General features: G+C 34.5%; 1 protein-coding gene across 1 annotated transcript in view; it reads left to right on the top strand.

Annotated features, from left to right (window-relative positions):
- Nucleotides 1-26,372, top strand: part of LOC110573136 (A disintegrin and metallopeptidase domain 3-like) — a 147,408-nt gene that overhangs the window by 25,739 nt on the left and 95,297 nt on the right. The window contains exons 5-10 of the mRNA XM_044912188.1: nucleotides 6,433-6,509; nucleotides 6,987-7,164; nucleotides 15,664-15,729; nucleotides 23,061-23,132; nucleotides 23,370-23,533; nucleotides 24,625-24,706. Coding sequence (XP_044768123.1) covers nucleotides 6,433-6,509; nucleotides 6,987-7,164; nucleotides 15,664-15,729; nucleotides 23,061-23,132; nucleotides 23,370-23,533; nucleotides 24,625-24,706 — 639 coding nt within the window. The remainder of the gene's footprint in view (nucleotides 1-6,432; nucleotides 6,510-6,986; nucleotides 7,165-15,663; nucleotides 15,730-23,060; nucleotides 23,133-23,369; nucleotides 23,534-24,624; nucleotides 24,707-26,372) is intronic.

The raw sequence follows: 26,372 nt of genomic DNA on the forward strand, positions 1-26,372 counted from the left end.
TTTTGGTTTCATTCATTTTCTCTACTGATTTCCTGTTTTCAGTGTCATTATAATTTCTTCAGTTTACTTTGTATTTAATTTGCTCTTCTTTTTTTAGTTATGTAAGTTGGAAACTTAGATTGTTGATTTTAGGTCTTTCTTCCTTTTTAATATAAGCATTAAATGCTATAAACCTCCCCCTAAGCACTATTTTTGCTGCATCTCACAAATTTTGAAAAGGTGTGTTTTATTCCATTTAGTTAAAAATATTTTAAAATTTCTTTTGAGATTTCTTTTTTGTTCTATGTGTCCTTTAGAAGCATGTCTTTAATCTCATGTGTTTGGGATTTTCCAGCTATCTTCTTGTTATTGATTTATGGTTTAATTCCACTGGAGTCTGAGAGCAGACACTCTATGATTTCTATTCTTTGAAGTTTGTTAAGGTATTTTTTATGACTCAGAATGCCTGTCTTGGTAAATGTTCCATATGGACTTGAGAAGAATGTATATTCTGCTATTGTTGGATGAGGTAGTCTGTAGATGTCAATTATATCCAGTTGATTGATGATGTTGCTGAGTTCAACTGTGTCCACTTTCAAGTAACACCATAGCATATCATAGGTAGTGTGAGTCCTTTACAATAAAAAATAATCCTAGTTCTTTCCTCCTATCCCTTGTATCATTGCTGCCATTCATTTTGCTTATATATAAGCAGATATATATATAACACACACACATATATATGAAATATGTAGTAAAAATGCATATCTTTTATAAATGGTATCTGTGTAAGCATATGTAGTTAAATATATTGTTGCTATTATTTGAACAATTGTTATATCAGTTAAGCATAAGAAAAATAAAAGTTTTTATTTTACTGTTATATTCCTTCTTCAGTAGTCTGCCTTTATGGAGATTCAAGTTTCTGACCTATATCATTTTCCTTTTCCATATAGAATTTTTAAAATTTTTTCTTGCAAACAAATCTACTAGCAATAAATTCCCTCAATTTTTGTCTCATAAAATCTTTACTTCTTTCCTTTTGAAGGATAGTTTTTTAGGGTATAGAATTCTAGGTTGGTGGTTTGGTTTTTTTTTCTTCTTTCCTCTCAATGCTTTAAATATTCACTCTAGTCCCTTCTTGTATGCATGATTTATGAAGAGAAATCTTATGATTCTTACTATTGTTCTTCTGTAGGCAAGGTTTTTTCCTCTCTGGCTTCCTTTAGGATTTTTTTCTTTATCTTTGATTTTCTATAATTTGAAAATGATATGCCAAGGTGTAGGTTTTTTTTTTTAATTCTGTTTTAATTCTGTTTTTTAATTCTTTGAGCTTTCTGGATCTGTGATTTGGTGTCTGACATTAATTTACAGAAATTGTCAGTTACTATTGTTTCAGGTATTTCTTATATTCCTTTCTCTTTTTCATATTCCCATCATGTGTATGTTGCAACTTTTGTAGTTGTCCCATAGTCTGTGAATATGTTCTTCTGTTTTATTCTCTTTGTTTTCTTGCTTTTTAGATTTTAAAGTTTCTGTTGATATATCCTCAAGTTCAGAGATTCTTTCCTCAGACACTTCCATCTACCAGACCATCAAAGGCACTCTTCATTTCTGTTACAGTTTTTTTTTTTTAATCTCTAGCTTTTATTTTGGGTTCTTTCTCATGATTTCTAACTCTATGATTACATTGCTCATCTGTTCTTGCATGGTGTCTGATTTATCCATTAGAGCCCTTAGCATAACAATAATTAATGGTTGTTTTAAATTCTCAATCTGATAATTCCAGCATTCCTGCCATGTCTCATTCTGATGCTTGCTCTGTCTTTTCAAATTGCGTTTTTGTCTTTGGCATTTTTTTTTGATAACTGGACATGATGTACCAGGTAAAAAGAACTGCTATAAATATGCCTTCAGTAATGTAGTGGTGAGGTATGGGGAGAGAGGAAGTGTTCTGCAGTCATATGATTAAGACTCAGGTTTTTACTTGGCCTATGCCTCTGGACTGTGCACAACACAAGTCTTTCTCAGTTTCTTTTTCTTCCTCTTTGGGTGAGACAGAATGGCCTGAGTGGGCTGGAGTTGGGTATTTCCCTTCCCCATGTCAGTTAGGCTTTGATAATTTCCCAGCAAATTAGTCTTTAGTTTTATGGTTCCACTGATATCAGGCCTTGTTAAGAACAGAATGCTCTGATGTATTTCAAAATAGTCCCTTTTCTCATCCCCTTACTGAAAGCATGAGGGATTTTTCTCTGATATTTACTATGGCATGTTTGTCATGCTTCTGGATGTAAATGTCACAAAACTGTGGGGACTCATTATGAGTTTCTTTGGAATTTTTACTTCTCAGGATTGTCCACACTGACTGTCTAGCATTTCATCAATTACTGTGAGGATTAAATACCCTAACACTATTTTCCAGCAGCACTTTTTACTACTTCTGCTTCAGTAAGCTGTAACTTCCCATGTTTCCCTGCCTACCTCCCCAATCTTGGGGTCTATGGTTTGCTCTGTGTCCTCACCTCTATTCCAGATCTAAAAAATGTTGTTGATTTTTCAGTCTGTTAGGCTTTTTACCTATAGTTAACATGGAGTGGTAACTTCCAAGTTCCTTGTATGTATAACCATAGACCAGTCTCTTCATTTCTTTAGTTTTTCAGGGCATAATATTTTTGGTTGACTTTTTTTTCTCTCTGTCAGCACTTTGAATATATCATCTCACTTCCTTCTGTCTTGCCAGGTATCTGCTGAAAAATCCATGGAAACTCTTAAGGCTGTTCCATCATATGTGACAAATCACTTTCTCCTGATGCTCTCAAAATTCTTTCTTTACATTTGACTTTTAACAATTTGATTATGTATATCTGAATGTGGATTTCTTTAGGACCATTTTATTTGGTGTTTTGAGCTTCTTGGAAATGGATATCCATTTCCTTATATAGGTTTGGGAGTTTTAGACATTATTTATTTGAACAAGATTTCTGTTTTTTTTAATTGAGATATATTGACATATAATATTGTATAACTCTAAGGTGTACAATGTGTTGATTTGATGCATTCATATGTTGCAATACGATTACCACTTTAGTGTTAACTAACACCTCTATTATGTCATGTAGTTATTCCTTTCTTTCTCCCTCTTTTCCTTCTGAGGCTTCCATAATGTGGATAGTGTTCTTCCTGGTAGTGTTCCACATCTTTTAAGCTTTTTTCACTTTTTCAGTCTCTTTTCTTTTTGCTATTCAGACTTGTCTTCGAGTTCAGTTATTTTTTCTTATGCTTGATCGAGTCTGCTGTTGAAACTTTCTAGTGAATTTTTCTATCTCCTTTTGAAATTCTCACTTAGTTTGTGCATTGTTTTTTTTTTTTTACCTCAGTGAGTATCTTTATGAGAGTTTTTTTTTTATTGAGGTATAATTTACATTAACGTTATATTCATTTCAGATGTTCAACATGATTCAATATTTGTATATATTGCAAAATGATCACCACAGTTAGTCTAGTTAACATCCCTCACCATACAGTTACTGAATTTTAAGATATAGTCTCTTAGCAACTTTCAAATATGCAATGCAGTATTACTAATTGTAGTTGCTGTGTTGTACATTACATCCCATTACTTATTATTTTATAATTGGGAGTTTGTATTTGAGGATTATTTTTAATTCTCTGTACAGTAAATCATTTAAGTTAATTTCAATAGGTTCAATTTCTGGAGATTTATCTTGTTCCTTTGTTTAAAACATCTTTTCCTGATTCTTCATTTTACTTGACTCACTGATTTTTTTTGGCTAATAGTCAAAGCAGTCAACTCTCTCAGTCTTCACCAACTGGCCTTGTGCAGAAGATCTGATTCCTCAGATCAGCCTTGCCATTGATTTTGGGGGCCTTTACTAACTTTTTATCTCTTCAAGGAGAAGTAGACACCTGTTTTTTTCCTGCTTTCTCTGTGCTAGACAGAAGGGAGGGTCAATAATCTCTACCATCCCAAACTGCTGCCTCTGGTCTCTTGTAGGCAAATAGATTCTGCCAGATCTATCAGTGCTACAGGATTCGTAAGACAGATGCTAATTCTATGGGCAGTTTTGGTGAAGTGGAGGCACTACATGCATGGATCAACTTTCTCCTTTTCCAGTGAGAAACAGAAAGCTAGGGTTTTTCATTCACTCACTCTGTGCTGAGTTGTGGGGGTTGCAAATCAATGATTTGTACTAGCCCAAGTCACTACCTCTGTTTTACCTGGGTGGCTAAGACTGTGTTGAATTTATCAGGACTCCTAAGACTGGTGATACAGATACTAGTTCTTTGGGTAGCCCCCTCAGAACAATTGGGGCACTTGACATGTGAACAAACCCCTTTCCTTCCCCGGTCAAGCTGGGAGCTAGAAAGTCACTTGAGATCATATGGCAGTGCTCTGGGCAGTGTCCCTGTTGAAAGGTACACCAAATCTTCATATTGGCTTTGGTGAGTTTGATTTTGCATTCCTCTAGGGTGTGCCTTTCAACTAATTTCTGATTAATTATAAAGGGAATTTGTCCATGAATTGTTACTGAATTGGTGTATTTGTCCTATGGTGGAAGGCCCAGGGCTTCTTACTCCATTCTTCCTGACCAGAAATTCAGCCTTTATTTCTTTTTCCTTTTTTTTTTTTTTAAAGATTTACTTATTTGAGAGAAAGAGAGTGCATGAGCTGGGGGGGGGGGGGGGGAGTGGCAGTGGGAGAGGGAGAAGCAGACTCCCCATCCTGCTGAGCCTGATCCCAGAACCCTGAGATCATGACCTGAGCTGAAGGCAGATGCTTAACTGACTGAGCTACCCAAGTGCCCTCAGCCTTTGTTTCTTTGAGTACTTTTCAACTCCACATTCTTTCTGTTTTCTTTCATGGATTCTGATATGTATTTTAGATCTGGTATTGTTCCAGAAGTTATTGAGGCTCCATGCATTTTCTTAGCTCATTTTTCTCTGTTTTATATATTGAGTAAATTCTACTAATCTGTCCTCAAGTTCACTGATTCTATCCCTTGTCATCTCCAGTCTACTTTTGAGCCTATCCAGACATTTGTTTCATGTGTATATATTTTTCAGTTCTAATACTTTGTTTTTTATGGCCTTTATTTCTATTCTGTCTTTTGTTTCAAGATAATTTGTAATTGTTCATTGAAACAGTTTTCCATGGCTGCTTTAAAATCTTTGTCTGATAGTTACAACATGTGGCTTATCTCAATACTGGCATCAGTTGGTTGTCTTTTCTCCCTTTTGTTGTGATTTTTCTGGTTCTTGGTATAGTGGGTGATTTTCATTTGTATCCTTGATGATTAAATCTTCTGTTTTTGAAGAAGTCACCCAGTTTAGGTTTAGATTTAGTGTGGTGTGTTGTTCCAATGACACTTTAGCTTTCTTATAGCTTTTAATGTTATTCTGTTGAACTTTGTTCTTCTGGCTCTACTGGACTTCTGCTATTGCAGCCTGTGGTGGTAAGAGGTACTTACCTGGACCACCTTGTACTGCTAGATGGGGTCAGATGATGAGGGATAAATGGGATGGACAGCATTTCTTCTGGCTGTACTCCAGCCACTTGATGTCAGTGTGCCTCTCACTCTATTTTTGCTAGTCCCCCTTCAGTGAGGAAAGTTCCTATCTGGAACTGATGGAAATAATATATATCACAGCTAATAACATATAATAATAACATAGAAACAAATTCATAGGAATGTGATGATACTAAAGTTTTCATAGCACAGCATTAGCAAAGGAACAGGGCTGACTGTAGATATCACTAGACTTTTAAGGGAAGAGAAGGGAATATTCACTGAAAAAGATTATTAGGGGAGAACCTGGGAAGATTAATGCTGTGAAAGTCCATGGGGAGGAGAGCTTGAACTAAGGATGATTAACTTGGTGAGATATTAAAGAGAAAGAAAATGAAGAAATTTCAGTTAAGATACTTCTGGGTTACTTAAAAAAAAACCAAGTGAAATGTTCACATTTGAAGTCAAATTAATGCTGTGAATTACATCAAGTTAGTAGTTATAAACTATACATTTAAGAAATGTGGCTGAGAGAGAAAAGAAGCAGATAAAAAAGTTGTTTGTCAAATATTTAGAATTAAAGTAAGAATTATTTGGGGGAAAGATAGGAGTCATGACTATTCTTAGGCAAAAATGTTTAAGAGGAAGAGATTGCAGATAATGGAATATCTGGTAGATAATATTATGGTAATGGCTAAATTAAATGTTTGATGATATCTAGGAAGTAAGGATACACCAAAAACTTTATTTACAAATCATTCATGCACTTGTTGTGATGAGTACCAGGTATTGTATAGAAGTGTAGAATGACTGTGTTGTGCACCTGAAGCTAATATTACACTGTGTGCTTAACTAACAAATTTAAATAAAAACTTAAAAAAAATCCAAATCATTCATGAATGTATCTTTGTGTACTCCTGTTTAGGGCCATTGTCTTTATCAAGGATATGCTGCAGAAGTTCCAAAATCAGTTGTGACACTTAGCACTTGTTCTGGACTCAGGTAATGGCATGTTCTAGAGATGTACCTGATTGAAAATCTTGTGTGACCCTTTAATTTTTAGAAACATCTTGAAGGATAGAGTGAAGACAAAAAAATAGACACCTTGATTGTGTTTCTTCTCATATACTTTCCTTTCTTCCTCCTCATCTTATCATTTTTCCTATTCTCTTTGTCTCTGTCCTAGGCTGGCAGTCATAAAACTTATGCAGGAAAACCTCCACTAGTATGAAGAATATTCACATGTCTTAGCCACACTAGCAACACAATGACTTCTAAATGCCATAATAGAGAGAAGAAGCTGTAAAATTGTGTTTGAAAGTTTACCCAAGTAAGAAGAGATGATTCTTAGATATTAGGCCACAAAGACCACTGTTAAATTCCCATAAAATTTTTTAATTTAATGTTGATTTATATTTCTCCACGGGTAGTCTACATTAACTATCGTTTTATTTCTTTTTTACGTGTTTAAATACCTAGGGGATTATTGCTGTTGCAGAATGTCAGTTATGGCATTGAGCCATTGGAATCTGCAGCTGCTTATGAGCATATGCTTTATCAAATAAAGAATAATAAAATTGATTTTTCCCCTGTACAAAAAAATTATCCTACGACCCAACTGGTAGATCAGTCCTTCAGGATTCTTGTGAAATCAGAAGTAAGTAACCACTTCTATGTTATCTTCAATTGTGTTATCTTTGATAAATTTATTCACATTGGAACTGTTATATTTGGAAACAAATTTAAATGATATTAATTATATTAAAATCTTGGGGCACCTGGGTGGCTCAGTCGGTTAAGCGGCTGCCTTCGGCTCAGGTCATAATCCCAGGGTCCTGGGATTGAGCCCCACATCGGGCTCCCTGTTCAGCAGAGAGCCTGCTTCTCCCTTTCCCTCTGCCTGCCGCTCTGCCTACTTGTGCTATCTCTCTGTCAAATAAATAAATTTAAAAAAATTATATTAAAATCTCATGTTGCAAGATATTTATTTTAAGTATATTTTTATGTTTAGTTATATGATATATAGAAAATGTAATATATATAAACACACATAATTAAAAAATCAAAATTCTCACATTTTCCTAATTGCAAGTATGTTGATGCATATATACATACTTGCTCTGTTTTTGAATTAACATTCTATTAATATAATGTTACACAAGTTCTTGTGGCTAAAACTTGGCTGAGTAACATAACTTTCCTGTGTGTAAATTTTCTTATTTCTAAAAAAAATAATAAAAATAATACCTAACTCATACAGTTATTTCAAAGATTAAATACATTTATAAATGGAAATTACTTAGCATAGTATGTAGACAAAAAAGTGATCAGTAAAAATTGTTGTTATTATTTGCTTACCATATTTTCTGATGTAGTGGAACAATGTATTTGAAAGTCATTATGGAAAGTTTGGGTACAAAACAAAATGTAGTAATGAAGTAAAATAGAAACAAAAATTTCAGAACCAAAGAAGAAACCAGGGATATCATTGCAGGAATGGAGATAAGTCAGGATTGATATATGTTTGTGAATTTTATATCTTTTATGAAGTAACTTGAAAATTGCTTTTCATTCTGAATTTGATAGGCTTAGATCTATAGGTTTAGTTAAACATATTATCACATGACTAGTGCTTTTACGAGCATGAATAAAGAGAATGAGCATCTTCAATATATCAGATTTTTAAGAAGAACAGAAAAAAATAACATAAAGACATATTTTAGGCATATTTTTACATTCATGAAAGTAAACACAAAGAAACTTATAAACAAAGTGAACACCTTCATTATAATTCAGAGTTAAAAAGTAGAACAGAAACCAAACAAAATACTATGAAGGGCTTATCTACTGAAAGCATATTAAACACATGCATTTATCCCTCTTGTCCCTTTTAAAAAACCCACTAAATGAAAAGGTATTTTTAAAATGGCATAAACATACAAACAGAACAGGAGAGGAGAAATAACAATGGACATTAAATATCAGATAGCTGATTTAGCCCCCAAAAAGGAGAATCCTAAACTGGTAATGTTAAGAGTTAGTTGGACAGTTAGGTAGTCAGGGCCAGGGTCCCCAAAAAGAAAACAGGGAGGCAGGACAGCTAAGACAAAACTGGACTACCATCCTATTTTATAGCTTAAACAAGACAGCAATAGCCTCCCATTTTGCCCTTCTGTAAAAGTGACTTTTGCAAAACATCCTGATACATCAATTGACCATAAAACATTTGTCACTATCATGAGCTGAGGCAGTTAAGACATAAGTCTCCAGATGTCAGCCCAAAAAGACCATCAGCACGTAAACATTAACGTGTTAGGTAGGCAGGTGCATGATCAAAACCCTGATTGGCATGACTTAGCAACCAATCTGCAGGAGGCCCACACTCTGGTTATTTAAAATAGTTCTGTAAAAGAGCTTGTAAAAACCCCTGATTTGAACACCAAAATGGCAACCCTCTCGGGTCCCCTCCCTCTTTGGAAGCTTTGTACTATCGCTCAGTAAGCTTTGCTTTGCTGCCCACCACTCTTCGTCTTGTCTACCTCTTTGTTCTTTGAAGTGGCATGACCAAGAACCCCAGGCACTAAAGGAAAAGAAATCCTGAAACAGTAATTGGAATAGGCTCTGGGAAACTTGACATGTACTTCAGTACTATTCAGATGTTTCTTGAATTGCAATAGGAAGTGATTTTAAAAGTGGACTTAAGATAATTGGTTGAAATAAGTTGTGTTGGTATTTAGCAATCCTGTTTTCCTGTCCTAATGAATTGTTTCTGTTGTAGACTGACAGATCATTGAAGGCTGTTTTCTGTGGGGATTCTATGAAATGGGGACACCTGTCACAGATGTTCTATTGTATTTCCCAATAGAAGAGGAATACCATACTGAAACTAGTGTGTTTAATTTAAACTTGGCACATTGGATACTGGGAACCAGGCTTACACATTCTAAGAAGTGTATTGAAAGACCCCTCTTAAGGAAGGAATTAAACCAGCCAAAAGAATAAAAACTATTCATATTGACAGCATTTTCCCTACCAACAACCCAGACACATTGCTTTCTCTGAAGACAATAGCCTATAAACTCCATATATGGTCATAGAGATGTTGGAATAAGCTGTTAAATATTCAATTGCTAATATGAGGGGGCACTAGACATATGATGAAACAATTTAATATGGATGATAGAGACATGAAAAAATCAAATTTTTAAAGTTTGAGGTACCAAAGAATACAGAGGGTGAGAAAACAAAATGGCAACATCCTCTGAGGAGTAAGAGAAAATATTTCATCCACAAATTTAAGAATGGAGTGCTATTTAAAAAATAATACTTAGCAGATAAGTAAGAAGTCTTAGAAACTTAAAAGTATGATAATAAAAATTAAAAAAAGAAAATAAGTTCTTAAGATAAAATTCCAGGAATCAAACAAAAAGTAAAGTACAATGACAAATGACAGGGAAACTTGAGAGATAAGAAATTTAAGTTAAAATAAGAGTTTGGGTGATACAATAGGAGTTCCCAGTATGAATAAACAGGAAATTGAATTGAATAAATCACAAAATAATCCAAGAAAAATTCTCAGAATTATTTAAGGTGAGTTTCTGAACTGATATTTTAAAAATCTGGTTTCTTATATATGCTCAAGAAGTAGAATAGCATGAAATTTCCCAGCAGCAATACTGGAAATTGAAAGGCAATACAACAATTACTTAAAGTAAGGCAAAGTAATTTCCAGTCTATAATTCTGTACAAAGCCAGAACTACATAACTGAGATATTTTTATTAATTTTTATAATTTCTTTTTCTCCTAATGGAAATGTTCTTGCCCTAAAATAAAGCAAACAACAATTAAACAGTAAAAAAAGAGACTCTACTCTCATCCTGATTGAAGATAGTAGCCAGATGCAATCACAACCAAATTCACAAACAATAGTTGCCAAATATCATAAACTTTAACCAAATGAAAAGATGGAAGAACTGTGTAAGCAGCTGTCCTCAATCTGTATTTTTCATGAGAATCTCTATTAGGTCAAATCCCACCAGGTGCTGAAGCAAAAATTCCAACTGTCAGGGGCTTAACAGGTTTATGCCTTGCTCATGAAAATACCGAAGTGGATGAAACTCTCCTGGTTGATTCCCTTCGTAGCTCTGACTCGGGGACTGTAAGAGTCCCCTACTAGATTATTTGAATTGAGTCAGAGCAAGGGGCAAGAGTGTGTACATCCCCACCTCGATACAGTTGAGCCTGGACAGGTGTCTCACTGACATCTCTTCTCTTGGAAAAGGGAGCAAACATTCTTAGATAATTGGCCATTTCTTATAATCAAACAAAAGTGTACTAAAAGTCACTAATCCCCACCCATTGTTCAAGAATGGTTTGACTTGAAAGAACTACATATATTCTAAAATAATAATAATTAGAAAGGAATAAACATGGTATATGAAATATACATATAAAATGTAAGAAAAACGCAAAATCCAAAGTGAATGAAAAAACTCTATGTACTGCCTCACAGGTGCCGCATACTGTTCTAAGAGCTTGACATATATCCCGTCTTTCCAACTTGTTGAACAATTCTAAAAGTTAGTATGGTTGTCCCCCTTTTCAGATCAGGAAACAGAGATTTAGGGAGTTAGTTATTATCCTGGGGCACCTGGGTGGCTCAGTCGTTAAGCGTCTGCCTTCGGCTCAGGTCATGATCCCGGGGTCCAGGGATTGAGCCCCACATCAGGCTCCCTGCTCAGTGGGGAGCTTGCTTCTCCCTCTCCCTCTGCCTGCTGCTCCTCCTGCTTGTGCTCTCTCTCTCTGTCAAATGAATGGATAAAATCTTTTAAATAAACAAACAAACAAACAAACAAACAAACAAATAAATATGTATCCTGGGAAATTCTTTGTTAAAGTATAGCATTAAAACTCAAACCCAGGTAATATGATCCCAGAGATATATTCTGTAGGAGTCTAATGGTCTACCTTTATATGGTCTGATAAAAGATCCTTGTAAAAGCTCAGGAAATAAATGTAGGAGAAAAATAAATCTATTTTTAAAATGAAAGCCATTGATAATAAGACTAATGAATAACAGAGTAGACACTGTGGTAAACCCCAATACGTGATATTATAGTCAGATTTGAGAATAGAAAGTAATTATATAAAACTGATGGTAGAGAAAAACCTAAGAATGTGTGATGGTGAATTTTGTGTGTCAGCTTGGCTGGGACATATTGCTCAGAGAGTTGGTCAAATTTTGTGGGTGTTTCTGTGAGGGTGTCTTTGAATAAGATTAACATCTAAATCAGTGGACTTTGAATAAAGCAGAAATGTCCTCCATAATGTGGATGGACCTCATCCAATCAGTTGTCCTAAATAGGACAAAAGGATGGACCTTCCCACAGAATTGTTCAGCCAACTGCCTTAAGACTGGAAATGTGTAATTATGTGAGCCAGTTCCCTATAATAAATCTAATTATAACAAATTGTAATAAGTGTTCAATTTTTCTGGGGAATCCTGACTAATGGAGTATGAAAGACTGATAAGAGAAATTCAAGATAATTAAAATTGCCATTCATGAATAAAATAGCACCCAGAATATTCCAGGTTATTAAAGAATAAAACCTTGTTGAATAAAAGAATCCTGAATTTGAAAATTTTCTCAAGAAACCCTGATAAAAACTGGCAACACCAAGATATAATGTGGTTAATATTCTGGACTTAATAAATAATGAATAATTCAATAGGAATCTTGGCATCAAAGAGAGTCAACCTCAAAGGTGGAAAAACTCAGATTGGCTTTAGCCTTTGCCAAAATGAAGTGCTCATAAGATAGTCAAGAATGTCTATCTAGGGGATGTAGAGAATGGCCTTTTTAAGGGGTGTAAAATATCCTAACATTTTTTTTACCCAGTCCAGTTGCCATTATGGTATAAAAACATTCTTTCTTTTTCAAGAATTCTGACTATGGGATTTTGAGGCATTATTACTTAAATCAGTACAGGAAAAGAGGAATTAAATAAAACAATTCAACATGTTTATGTAGAAAGCCATAAGATCTAATCAGTAGTTCCAGAAATTTCATTTGGCAAAATTCAATACCCATTTGTGATAAAAACTAGGAAGAGGAAACTTCTTTGATCTACTTAAGAACATCTATGAGTATCTACAGCTAACATAATGAATGTAAGTGACTGAATGTTTTGCCCCTGTTGTGGACTGCTTGCTGTGTTTCCCAAATTTATATGCTAAAACTCTAACCCCCAGTAGGATGGCATAAGGAGGCCTTTGAAAAATAATTAGGATTAAATTAGGTCATTTGTGAGCATAGGGTCCTCATGATGGGATTAATGCTTTTATTAAATAATGAATCATGGAACACTACATCAAAAACTAATGATGTGATGTATGGTGATTAACATAACATAATAAAAAAAAAGAAAAAAAAGGAAGAGACATGGATCTCTCTCTCTCTCTGCTTTGTCGTGTGAGTATACAAAAGGAAGATGGCCATTTGCAAACGAGGAAGAGTGCTCTCACCAGACACCACATCTGCTAATGTCTTGATCTTGAATTTCCCAGCCTCCGGAAGTGTTGAGAAATAAGTGTTTCTTGTTTAAGCCACCTAGTCTATGGTATATTTGTTATAGCCTGAACTGACTAAAACAGACCCTAAATTAGGAATAATTCAAGGCTGTCTGCCCTCACTATTTCCAGTCAACGTTTTACTAGAGTTTCTGGATAATACAATAGGAAAAAGAATAATAATAAATGCCATACATTTTTTTAAAGGAAAAATATAACCTTATGTTTTTAGTGACCTAACTGTTTGTAGATCACAAAGAAAATCTTCCAATGCTATCAGGACTATAAGAGTGTCTAGCAAAGTCAAAGGAAACAAAGATATTGACATTGTTAAGATGTTTGTTTCCCCCAGTTGATCTATAGATTCAGTGTAATCCCACTTTTGATAATTCCAGGAAACATTTTCATAGATATTAGTTTTCAAATTCATAAGGAAATGTAAAGATCTTAGAATAGTCAAACAGTTTTAAAAAGAACAAAATGGAGGAATTACATTACTTTTTTTTAAAGGGCAGATAGTACATATTTTAGGCTTGTGAGTTATATGATCTGTTGCTGCTACTTCACTCTATCTTTGTAGCATGAAAGCAGCATCAACAATATATAAACAAATGGGCGTGGCTTTGTTCCAGTAAGATATTTTTTACAAAACAGATGGCTATACCTTGGGTCATTGTTTGCTGACCTCTGCTATAGAGATATATACTGTATTATTGGTGTAAGTATAGACATATAGATCAGTGAAACAGAATAGATCAGAAGTAGACCCACATGCTATTGGCAGACTGATTTTCCACAAAGGTGCTAGGGACTTTAAAAGGTTAAAGAATGATCTCTTCAATAAATGTTGCTGGAAGACTGGACATCTGTAGGGAATAAAATGAATCTTGACCCTTATTCACAAAATTGAATTAGAGTGTAGACTTAAATGTCAAAGCTAAACATAAAATTTCTAGTAGGGAACTTAGGAGAAACCAAAATAATGAGCCATAAGCATGTGAAAAGCTGTTCCACATTAATCATCAGGGAATTGCAAATTAAAACCTCAGCAAGATATCAGCACAGACCAGTAAGAATGGAAACAATGGAAAAGATAATACCAAATATAGGCAAAAATGCAGAGCAGTTAGAACTCTTATTAATTCTTGGTGACAATGCAGAACAATCAAACTACTTTAGATAGCAATCTGGTACTTTTGTATTACTTTACACACCCACAATTATCATACAACTCAGGTATTCTAAATATTTCTAAATATTTCCCAAGAACAATGAATATAACTGTACAAAGATCTGTACATAGATATTCATAGCAGCTTTATTTATGATAGCTAAAAGGTCTAAATAATCCAAAATATTGCTGACAGAAAAAAGCTGAAATAAAACAAAAATATTTATTGGGGTCTCAGAATTACAATTCAGTGAGCACAGATTTCAGTAGCAACCCAATTGTGTCCCCCTAGGGAACAAAAGTGAAGGTTTTATTTTAAAGACAAAAGGGGATGCTTGCATATGTTGTTTACAAAGATTTTGATTGTTGTTGGCAGAAAAGTAAACTAGACTAAACATAATTGATTCCTAAGGCTGTCACTAAACAAAGATTTGTTACTATAGCAAGTTGCAGATAAATTTGTGCAGAGTCCTAGGAATATTTAAGGCTGTGCCCAGTTCAGAAGTTCAGGGTACTACCCAGTGAGGATGTGTATATGGCCTACCTCCTTAAGGGCCTCCAGTTCCATTTTAAAACCCCTTGACAAAAGTGACCCCATTTTATTCCACCTTTCACATCATTGACAGGTAAATGCATAATCAAAATTTAGTGTATTTCTAAAATGGCACACTACTTAGCAATAAAAACTAATGAATTACTAATAATCACAACAACATGGGGGAATGCTGAATAAAAAAAGTCAGATATAAAAGAGTACACACTATATGATTCCAGTTATATAAAATTCTGGAATAGATTATTCTAAGCTATGGTGAGAGAAAGTAGATCCTTGGTTGCCTTCAGCAATTGCCTTCGGCAATTGACTTGGAAGAGCAAGTTAGAAATTACCTCTATCTTACTTATGGAAATTGTCACATGGGTATTTACATCAGTACCAATTCATGTAACTGTATTTTAAAACGGACACATTCCATTGCGTGTAAGCCACAAGTTAATGCAGAATTAAAATAATGAGAAAATAGAGGAAACATTTGGAGGACAGTTGATTAGAGTTTATTTAGGTTGGGGGAGGGTCTTGGAAGAAGGTTTTGAGAGGAAGGAAACATGGGTTCTCCCTCCAGTAACTTTTTGAGGATTTTAATTATCAGGAATAAAATCTTCTGATTTGTTCCTAAAATTTGTATTTGGAATCTGCTTATTTATTCAGTGGACATTTATTCTCTTATTTTCTAATTATCTATATCTTGATGAATCTGTATCTGTTTTTCTATGTATCTATACCTTTCTTTGGGTATGTATGTATATATATGTGTATATATACATATATATACTTATATAATGTTCATGATAATTACAAACAATATAAGAATTTTAAACATGTTTTATTTAACTCACAATGTCCTCTGTTTCACAGGAAAAGTCAGATGTTGCACTATTGAAAAGAGTTCTGAAAATACAAATTGTTATGGATAAAGCCTTGGTATGTATTATTGATATATGTCATCATATCTTTGTCTTGTGTTTAAGTTCAAAGGGAATATGAAAAAGAAACTTGCCTTGTTTGCAATGTAGATATTTCACTCTGTTCACAGTATGTATTTCCGGATAGCAGGACAGAAAAAAAAGGTTGTCAATTGCTTTTACATTGACATACAGGGGCCAATATTTATGGTATTGATTTCCAAATCAGTATAGAATTCTAGCAATAATGTATAACTCTGTATGTATGCAAGGTTCTACTACACTATAATCTATTGATTACAACTAGCTATAGATATTTTTAAATCCACTCATGGTGAACTCTTCTCCTTAAATCAATTTCCATTTTATTTTATTTTATTATTATTTTTGATTTACATTTTAAAACAAGCTATTTCGTTTATTACTCAGTTAAAGATCCTTGTTGTTAAATATTATCTTTTATGAGATTACCTTATGCTGTATAATTGCTTGAGTTCTCTAGTGGAAGTTCTGTATTTCAAAAATGAGATTTATTCATAGGAATATCCATTTAGTTATGGAAATTCTTGTTTATACAGTCAGTTTGAGCAAAGTCATATGAGTAGCAACTTAAAAAATCAGATTTGTCCATTGTCACTGATAATTTTTGCATAAAGTGTCTCAATGAGAGTCATAATGTCATGATTTTGTTCATAAAAGAAATATTTAAAAAAATAAAAGGAGGGCGCCTGGGTGGCTCAGTTGGTTAAGCGACTGCCTTCGGCTCAGGTCATGATCCTGGAGTCCCGGGATCGAGTCCCGCATCCGGCTCCCTGCTCCGCGGGGAGCCTGCTTCTCCCTCTGACCCTCCCCACTCTCATGTGCTCTCTGTCTCTCTCATTCTCTCTGTCTCAAATAAATAAATAAAAATCTTTAAAAAAAAAAATAAAAAAAAAAAAATAAAAGGAAATATTTAGATCTTTAAATAATTAAAAAAATCAGTAACAGTAAAGAATAGACAGACAAAAAATAATAAAGAAAAAACACACATAGTTTTATAAATCAGGGGGTAAATTATATGCAGACATGTTCTGTTTTTAATGTATACATGTGTATATTCATATACCTTTGTCTTATATATGCTATTTTGTAAGTTATTTTATAATGTTTTCCCACATATTAATGAGCTATATTATTTCAATTTAATTTTGAAGTTCACATAGTGTCCAATTAATCTATTTAATATAATTTAATTTACTAACTGATTTACTAAGTGCTCTATCTGTGTTCCTTTCTAGTCTTTGTTGCTTTTCGTCTTTTTTTCCCCTACTCAGAGAGTCCCCCTTAGTATTTCTTACAGGGCTAGTTTAGTGGTCATGTACTCCTTTAGTTTTTATGTGTCTGGGAAACTCCTTATCTCTCCTTTTCTGAATGACAGTCTTGCTGGATAAAGTATTTTTGGCTGCATATTTTTCCCATTCAGCACATTGAATATATCCTGCCATTCATGTCTGGCCTGCCAAATTTCTGTGGACAAATCTGCTGTGAACCTGATCTGTCTTCCCTTGTAGATTAAGGACTTTTTTTTTTTCCCTTGCTCCTTTCAGGATTCTTTCTCCATCCCCTCACTTTCCATCTGCAGGTTTCTTTAGGTTTAAAATGAGTCTCCTGTAGGCAATATAGAGATAGGTCTTGTTTTTTTTATCCATTCTGACACTCTAGGTCTTTTGATTGGAGCATTTATTCCATTTACATTCAGAGTAATTGTTGATAGATATGAATTTAATGCCATTGTATTACTTGTTAAGTTATTGTTTCTGGAGATTTTCTATGTTCCTTTCTAGTCTTTGTCACTTTTGGTCTTTTCTTCCCACTCTTAGAGTCTCCTTTAATATTTCTTGTAGGGCTGGTTTCATGGTCATGAACTCCTTTAGTTTTTGGTTGTCTGGGAAGCTCTTTATCTCTTCTATTCTGAATGATAGCCTTGCTGGATAGAGCATTCTTCGCTACATATTTTCCCCATTCATCACATTGAATATATCATGCCACTGTCTTCTGACTTGCCAAGTCTCTGTGGAGAGATCTGCTCCTAGCCTTACTGGTCTTCCCTTGCAAGTTAGGGATTTCTTTTTCCTTGCTGCTTTTAGGATTTTTTTCCCTATCTCTATATTTTGTAAATTTTACTATGGTATGTCTTAGTGTTGGCCTGCTTTTATTGATTTTGATGGAAGTTCTTTGTGCCTCTTGGATTTGGATGTCTGTTTCCTTTCCAGATTAGGGAAATTTAGCTATTATTTCCTCAAATAAACTTTTTGCCCCTTTCCCCTCTCTTCTTCTTCTGGTACTTGTATGATATGAATGTTATTACACTCTATGGAGTTGCTGAGTTCCCTAAGTCTACATTCATGATCCAATATTTTTCTTTCCCTCTTCTTTTCAGCTTCATTATTTTCCATTATTCTATATTCTGTATCACTTATTCATTCTTCTGCTTCTTCCATCCTTGTGGTCATTACATCCAGTTGGTTTTGCTTTTAGGTTATAGCATTTTTTATTTTGGCCTGACTTGTTTTTAGGTCTTTTATCTCTGTGGAAAGGTACTCCTTGGTGTCTTCTATGCTTTCCTCAAGCCCAGCTAATATCCTTATGATTGTTGCTTTAAATTCTGGACCAGGCATATTACTTATATCTGTTTTGATTAGATCCCGTGACATTTTCTTGTTTTTTCTTTTGCGATGAATTCCTCCATCTTGGTATTTTGTCTAGGTTTCTGTCTTTTTCTGTGTGTTAGGAAAGCCTGTTATGTTTCCTGCCCTTATAGGGCCTGGTGTTTCAGGAAGTGTCTCTGGTGTATGCTGTGTACACTCTGATGCTGTGTTTTGGCTGCTCTTTCCTTCAGGTCAGCCCTCTGCAGTTTCTCCTTGCCTGCAATGGGGAGTGTTTGGACCTTGTCCAGAGTGTGGCAAGTTTTAACTAGGTGTACTCTGGTCTTCCTGTTAAAAGAGGCCTGATGATATTTCCACTAGAGCTGAAGCTTTATAACACTATGGTCAGTAGACTTGGTGCATATAGAGGTTTTTGCTGGTCTTCTGGGGTAGGGAACTGCTGCTCTCAGGCACACTTGCCCTAGTTAAGAAGTACCAGCAGAATGTGAGCAGGCATGGTTTGTTGTAATTGGCTCAGGTCTCTATTGTTGATGGGGCTATGCCGTTCACTGAAGTCAGTCTGTGCTGATGGGTATGGGAGAAAAGTGGCACTGGCCTTGTCCCTTGTCTCCAGAAAGGTGAGTTCACACCCACCTCTGTACAGGAAGCCCTTACAGAAGAGCAAAGTCTCCTCTTATGTGTCAGAGGCATCTCTCAGTTCCCTACCTTCTCCCTGTCTGTGTCTGGGTTATCTGCCTGCCAGGTAGTGCAGTGCACCTGTGTTTTATCTTAGACACACTGGATGAATTTCAAAATTCCAAACTTTAGGAACCTGTTGTGGTACAGACCCATGCTGGTCCTCTGGGAGAGGGTCTTGCTGGGCTGGGGCTTGTGCCGGTTTGTCCCAAAGGGGCAGTCACACCAATGCACAGGAGCTGGGAGTTTAGAGTAACACACAGCAAAAAACCTGAGTCCAGGTTAGCCACCTTGGCAGGTGTCTGTGCCCCTATGCTTAAGGGGCAGGGGGGAGCACATGGTGCCCACCAGTTCTTTTGTCTCTGATAGGCAAAGCCATCTATCCGAGATACACTCCAAAAAGAGGGAATGTCTCTCCCAGTGCATCTCTGGGGATCTTCAGATAGCACCATCAGCTCCTGGCATCTACCCTCCTTCTCCATAGGAGCACTGCAGCACCCACTGGGCTCCACACCACCCACAACACAGAAGTATAAAACTCTAGTCTTTGAGTTCCGCTGGTTGTAAACACTTAAGATAATCAGCCTCTCTTGTTTTCCCAGTCAATGACTTTGGGGAAGAGTTTTCCCTCTGTGATCCCCTGTGCACTGCTCTCTCTCTGTCTGTCTGTCTGTCTATCTCTCTCTCTCTCCCCTCTCTCCATGAGCAGGGCTCCCTTCCTTCTGCAGCACCCATGATTCTTTTCTCCCCAAAACTGTGTCTCCACACCTCTGACCCTGCATGATGTGACCTCTTCTCTCCCTCCAGTCATGCAGTTTGTTCTGTCAGCCCTCAGATCCATTTCTTGGGTGTTTAGAATGATCCAGTATTTATTTAGCTGTGTTCCAGGGATGAGGCAAACATAGGGCCCTCCTACTACTCTACCATCTTAACTAACCCCGGGGATTTAGATTTCGATTTTTGTTGTTACATGGGGAATAATACTATTTGGCCTAAAACTAAGATCACAAGTAGTGGCATTATGCTTTGCCACAGCCACTCCCACGAGGTTATTAACATTAAATCTAGACAGCTTATTTTCCTCTCTCCACTTAGCTAGATACCTTCTTTTTTTTTTTTTTTTTTAAAGATTTTATTTATTTATTCATGAGAGAGAGAGAGAGAGGCAGAGGCAGAGGGAGAAGCAGGCTCCCCGCGGAGCAGGGAGCCCGATGCGGGACTCGATCCCAGGACCCTGGGATCCTGACCTGAGCTGAAGGCAGACGCTTAACCGACTGAGCCACCCAGGCGTCCCAGCTAGATACCTTCTTACCATTCCAATAACAACAGAAGGCATTTTCAATACAAATGACATCATGCAAAACAAAACAAAACAAAGAAACCCAAAACTATGACTAAAAACTCCAAGAGTTCCTTAAAATATACTATGATTAGTATTTCTTCTTTTATGTTTAATTTATGTCTTCAATTTTAAAGTCTCGTTCTGTAAACAGAATATTGATAGGTCTTTTTTCTCTATTCAGTCAGATAATCTCTGCCTCTGCATTAGAACATTCAGTTGAATTATGTATACCAAAGTTACTGATAACTATGGATGTAGGTTAAGTGCTGCTCTCCTATTAGTGTTCTATTTGTCCCATCAATTATTTACTCCTCTGTTCCTCCTTTATTACCCTTGGATTAGTAGGTTATTTTCAGCATTTGTTTTTATTTACTATATTGTTTTCTCTGCTATACCCCTTTATCCCCTACCTCTTACCCCAGTGGTTTCTCTAATGGTTCCAATGAACATTCCTAACTTTTTACAATCTAGACTTAATGTTATACCACTTCACATACAACGTAAGAGCCTTACAACAGCAAAGTTCCATAGAACCCCTTCGTGATGTTAGTGTAATATATTTTTATTTCTTCATATGTTATAAACCACAAGATGAATTATTTTAAATTATTCAACTGTTTAAAGAAATTAAGGAAAGGAAAAAAAGCATTTCATTTTTTTCCCCACATTTTAATATTTCCAAAATTCTTCATTCCTTCTTGTAGGTCTGTGTTTCTGATATTTTTGTTTAGCCTGTTGATGAAGTCTCTTCAACTTTTGTTCATATGAAATTTTTATTTTATCTTCATTTTAAAAAAAGATTTTATTTATTTGAGAGAGAGAGCACATAAGCAGGGGGAGGGGCAAAGGGAGAGGGAGAAACAGATTCTCGGCTGGGAAGGGAAGCCTGATGCTTGAAACCAGGACCCTGAGATCATGACATGAGCTGAGGGCAATGCTTAACCGATTGAGACACCCAGGCACCCCTTACCTTCATTTTTTTAAACATCTTATTTGGAAATATTTTCAAGCTTTCATAAAGGTCGTAAGAATAAGAATAATGAAAGAACACCTATATTCTCTTTTCTTAGATTTATTGTTTAACGTTATATCCCATTATCCCTTGTGCTCTCTCTATTTGCAAGTAAGTTGTAAATTGCATCATGGAGCTTTTAGAGAGTTATCCATGTAAGTAAAAATAACATCATTAAAATACTTTTTATCAAGTATTACTATAAGTATTTTAATCAAATAACACTGTATTACTATATCTTAATTGCATTGTGGTTGGGCAATGTGATCTAAGTGACACTTATGTTTTATAGTCAAATAACTATTTTATGGCCTAATATAAGTCAATCTATGTAAAAACACCATTGTATAGTTGAAAAAAATATCTCATTGTTTTATATAAACTTTTATATATACATATCTAAATTTTGCTTTAATTTGAAAACTCTGGTATTTATTGTTAATTTGTCTGCTTGATCTAGTAATGATTAAGAGAACTATGTAAAAATCCCTTATAATTTTGTTAAATTTTGTTTTATACATTTTGTTGCTATGCTGTTAGTTATAGTCAAGTTTAGAATGCTTCCATCTTTCTTGATAATTGAATATTTTATTAATGCACTGTGATAATTATTATTTCCACTTTTTGCTTTTAAGCTTTTTTCATGTAATTATCATATGACTTATGCTTTTTGTCTATTATTTTCTTGGTTATATATTTTCATCCTTTGACTCAATATCTCTATGTACTCATAATTTAGAGGTTTTTATTTTAATTTGCATGTAGTGGATTTTTTTTAAAAATTTCATTTACCTAGTATTTGGTCTGTTGATAATTTGTGATTATTGACATATATGGATTTATTTCCATAGACCCATTTTTGTATTCTTTTGTCTTGCTTTTCATGTACTCAGTTTTGCAAAGGATCACCTTCACTCATATCACACATTGCTGCATTGTGTAAATATACAATATAGTTTATTGGGAAAGGCTACATACAGAGAAATAGCAAAGTATAAATAGTCTCTAAGGACCTAGGAGGATAACATCTCTTTTGTCCAAATCAGAGAACTGTATTGATTACATTTTATTTTCTGTTAGTAGTTTTTGGCAGACTTGGTGAAGATTATTGAAGATAGAAAGTTGCCACTTTTTATGTTTTCCGCTAACACTTAGAAATGTGTACATACACATAATTAGAAATATTTAGAGAAAATATTATGATTTATGTTCCTTTGAATGAAGACATATCCTTGAGATTACTAGCTGTAATGGTCCTCAGAGCTCTGTGTTTAGAAACCACACTGTTTATCAGGATATATTGTCATCTCTTAGTGGGATGAAGACAAATGATAGCAGCATACTATAGTAGGAAAAAAAAAGACTTACTAGTTTAGTTAGTTGGGGACTTGAGTTCTGGTTCTTACCCTCAGTAGGTCTGCAATCTTGTAAACTTAACTTTTGACTCTTAATTTCTGTATGTGTGAAGAGGAAGTTAATGACAACCTTCTTATTTTAAGATTATTGATTAATATATAAAGTCTCTAGGTTTATGCCTAAAACTTACTAAGTACTTGGTAAACCTTAATATTTTTTTCCTTTCACTTGAACACTGCATTATTTTAACATTTTATATCCATTTAAAATGTGATAGTTCAGTAATTTTCACTAACAGTTAAACAAAATTTGTCTTTCAGTATGATTATATGGGCTCTGAAGTGGCAGTTGCAGCTGAGAAAGTTGTCCATATCTTTGGTCTAATCAACACTGTAAGTATTTATGTTTCATTTAAGTAAGAAACATTCCTATCAATGCAGTAATACTGTTTGTACAAATAGCATATCCAGTTTTTTAAAAATGTAATCCTACCAACTGGTTTCATCCATCAGTGAATGGATTTCATTTCCAAAAAGGAGTAAATTGAATATATTAGCATTATGTATAGAGATGTAATGTTATATTTATGATTACCTAAACACTATATATTATGTATCTTCTGTTTTCAGATGTTTTCCCAGCTCAACATAACTATTATACTAACTTCTTTGGAGCTCTGGTCAGATCAAAATAAGATTTCACTTAGCGGGGATGCTAATGAAGTACTACAAAGATTTGTGTCATGGAAAGAATTTTTGTTTCAAAGGTCCCATGATATGGCATACTTATTAATGTAAGTACCTTATTTGTATTGACATAGGGTTTGTCAAATTATTTCATATGTTAGCTATCAAGATTATATACAAAATGTGTTATATGTAATGACAAGACACTTCAAAAAACGTTATATGCATACTGTGTTGACAAATTGCAAAATATAAAATTCTGAAAACAATGTAAGACACTAAGTCATAGTGGGTCATTATTCTCCACTAGGCTTTTTATCTATGGAAATGTAAGAAACTTGAAAATTTGGAAAGCCTTGAGATAAACAGGGGTCCTCAATGATTTTAAAGATTTTCTCAGAGGTAAATAATTAAAACTATCATTTGAACTTTAAACACAATGTAAATTAGTTAACAGAATGCAATAATTGCATATAATGCTGGTTAAAATACTATATATCAAATTAGTAATGTGGTTACCATCCGGTATAGCTATACTGACCTAAGGTGCAGCTATTTAACTACTTGCACTATTTTTTTCAAGAGTCTTTATATAGGTTTCTGTTAATAGTTTGATTATTGAGATGGAAATAATAAAAATTCTGAAGATCTGAATAATATGCAATATATTTATAAATCTATTGGTGTTTCCTGTGGAATTTAGGGTCAGGTTTGTGGACTCAGGAGCTACAATAACTAAGGACTGAAATGTATGAGGACACTTGCTACATTCTCTTTTTTTTCTTGATGAGTCTACTGAGTATTCTCTTTGTCTCCCTGTCCTCTAATCCAACATTTTTTTACATGCTTTAGGGGTTCACTATATGCAAATCATGGCAGTGAGCTGTCCTGACTTGTACATCTTCAAATTATATCTATCCAGAGGTGGCAACAGTGGTGATTAATGTTTTGGAAAGATTAGGCACCACTTGGTTTTGGACTGTGTATCATATAATGTTAAAGTAGACTTTAGAACTTAACTTTGTAGGAACTGTGGGAGATTACCCAAATACAAAATGATTGAAAGCATGAGATGTGATATGTAATATTTGTATTTAAAAAAACACATAGCTTTATTGAGAAATCCAATTCTTAAAAGGTCATTAAGTTAGTAGTAATTTAAAATGCATTTATTCAGAAGAAAAATTTTATTATTTAGTTATAGGGACCATCTTAATTATGTGGGAGCAACATATCATGGAATGGCCTGCAATCCAAAGTTTGCTGCAGGAATTGCTCTGGTATGCATTTTATTCCCATCTATTCAGTAATTATATAATGTTTTGAAATATCTACTTCAAGGAAGAAAATATGTATAGTATATCTGCCATGATGTTTTTACAAATTTTTCTAAGAGTATGCTTTTTTTTTTTAGATTTTGAAACTCAAATGTTATAATTTTAAAAGTTTTTTGCTATTGTGGTAAAATGCAAATAACATAAAATTTACCATTTTTACTAGTTTTTTTTTTTGAGATTAATTTTTTAAATTTATTTTTTTTTATTCTTATGTTAATCCCCATACATTACATCATTAGTTTTAGATGAAGTGTTCCATGATTCATTGTTTGTGCATAACACCCAGTGCTCCATGCAGAATGTGCCCTCCTCAATACCCACCACCAGGCCAACCCATCCCCCCACCCCCCTCCCCTCTAGAACCCTGTTTGTTTTTCAGAGTCCATCGTCTCTCATGGTTCCTCTACCCCTCCAATTTCCCCCGCTTCATTCTTCCCCTCCCGCTACCTTCTTCTTCTTCTTTTTACTAGTTTTAAATGTACAATTCAATAGTGCCAAGTATGTTCACATTGATGTGAAACAGATCTTCAGAACTTTTCATCTTGCATAAATAAATATTTGTACTTTTTGACGTATTGCCCCATTTTCCAGAAAATCTAGCTTCTGGAATCCACCATTCTACTCTCTGTTTCTGTGAGTATGACATTTTTAAATTCCACATATAAGAGAGATCACATAATATTTGTCTTTTTCTGTCCAGCTTGTTTCACTTAGCATGATTTCATCCAGGTTCATCCATATTGCTGCAAATGGCAGGATTTCATTCTTTTTATGGCTAAATAATATATATATGTGAATTTAATATACATGTGAACATTCATATGTGTATGGCATTTTTAAATCCATTTATCAGTCAGTGGACACTTAGGTTATTTCCATTCCTTGGCTATTGTGAGTAATGTTGCAATGAACATGAGAGTGCGGATAGCTCTTCAAGATACTGATTTCAATTATTTTGGATATATACCAGGAGTAGGTATTTGCTGGATCATGTAGTAGTTCTATTTTTAATATTATGAGGAATCATCATACTTATTTTCAGGGTGGTTGTACCATTTTATAATCCCACCAGCAGTTTACATTTTATATTCATCACATCTTTATCAATACATTATTTTCTGTTATTGTTGTTTTTTAATAGCAGCCATCCTAAGTGGTATGAGGTGATATTTCATTGTGGTTTCGATTTGCACTTCTATGATTACTAGTGATACTGAACATCTTTTCATATACTTTTTGCTTTTTGTATATTATCTCTGGAAATAATATCTACTCAAGTTCTTAGTCTTTTTTATTTTTTATTTTTTTTACCATATAATCCAGCAGTTGTCCTTTTCGGTGTTTCCCAAATGAGTTGAATACTTTTATCTGCACAAAAACCTGTGTGAATGTTTGTAGCAGCTTTATTCATAATTGCCAAAGATTGGACTCAACCAAGATGTCCTTTAAGAGATGAATGGATAAACAAACTGGAGTAAATTAATATAAAGGGATACTATCCAATGATTTTTTTTTTAAGTGAGGCATCAAGCCATGAAAAAACTTAAGTGCATAGTGGTTAGTGAGAAAAGCCAATCTGAAAAGGCTACATATCATATGAGTCCAACTA

The sequence above is a fragment of the Neomonachus schauinslandi genome, chromosome 2 (assembly GCF_002201575.2).
Source record: "Neomonachus schauinslandi chromosome 2, ASM220157v2, whole genome shotgun sequence".
In the NCBI taxonomy this organism is placed as follows: domain Eukaryota; kingdom Metazoa; phylum Chordata; class Mammalia; order Carnivora; family Phocidae; genus Neomonachus; species Neomonachus schauinslandi.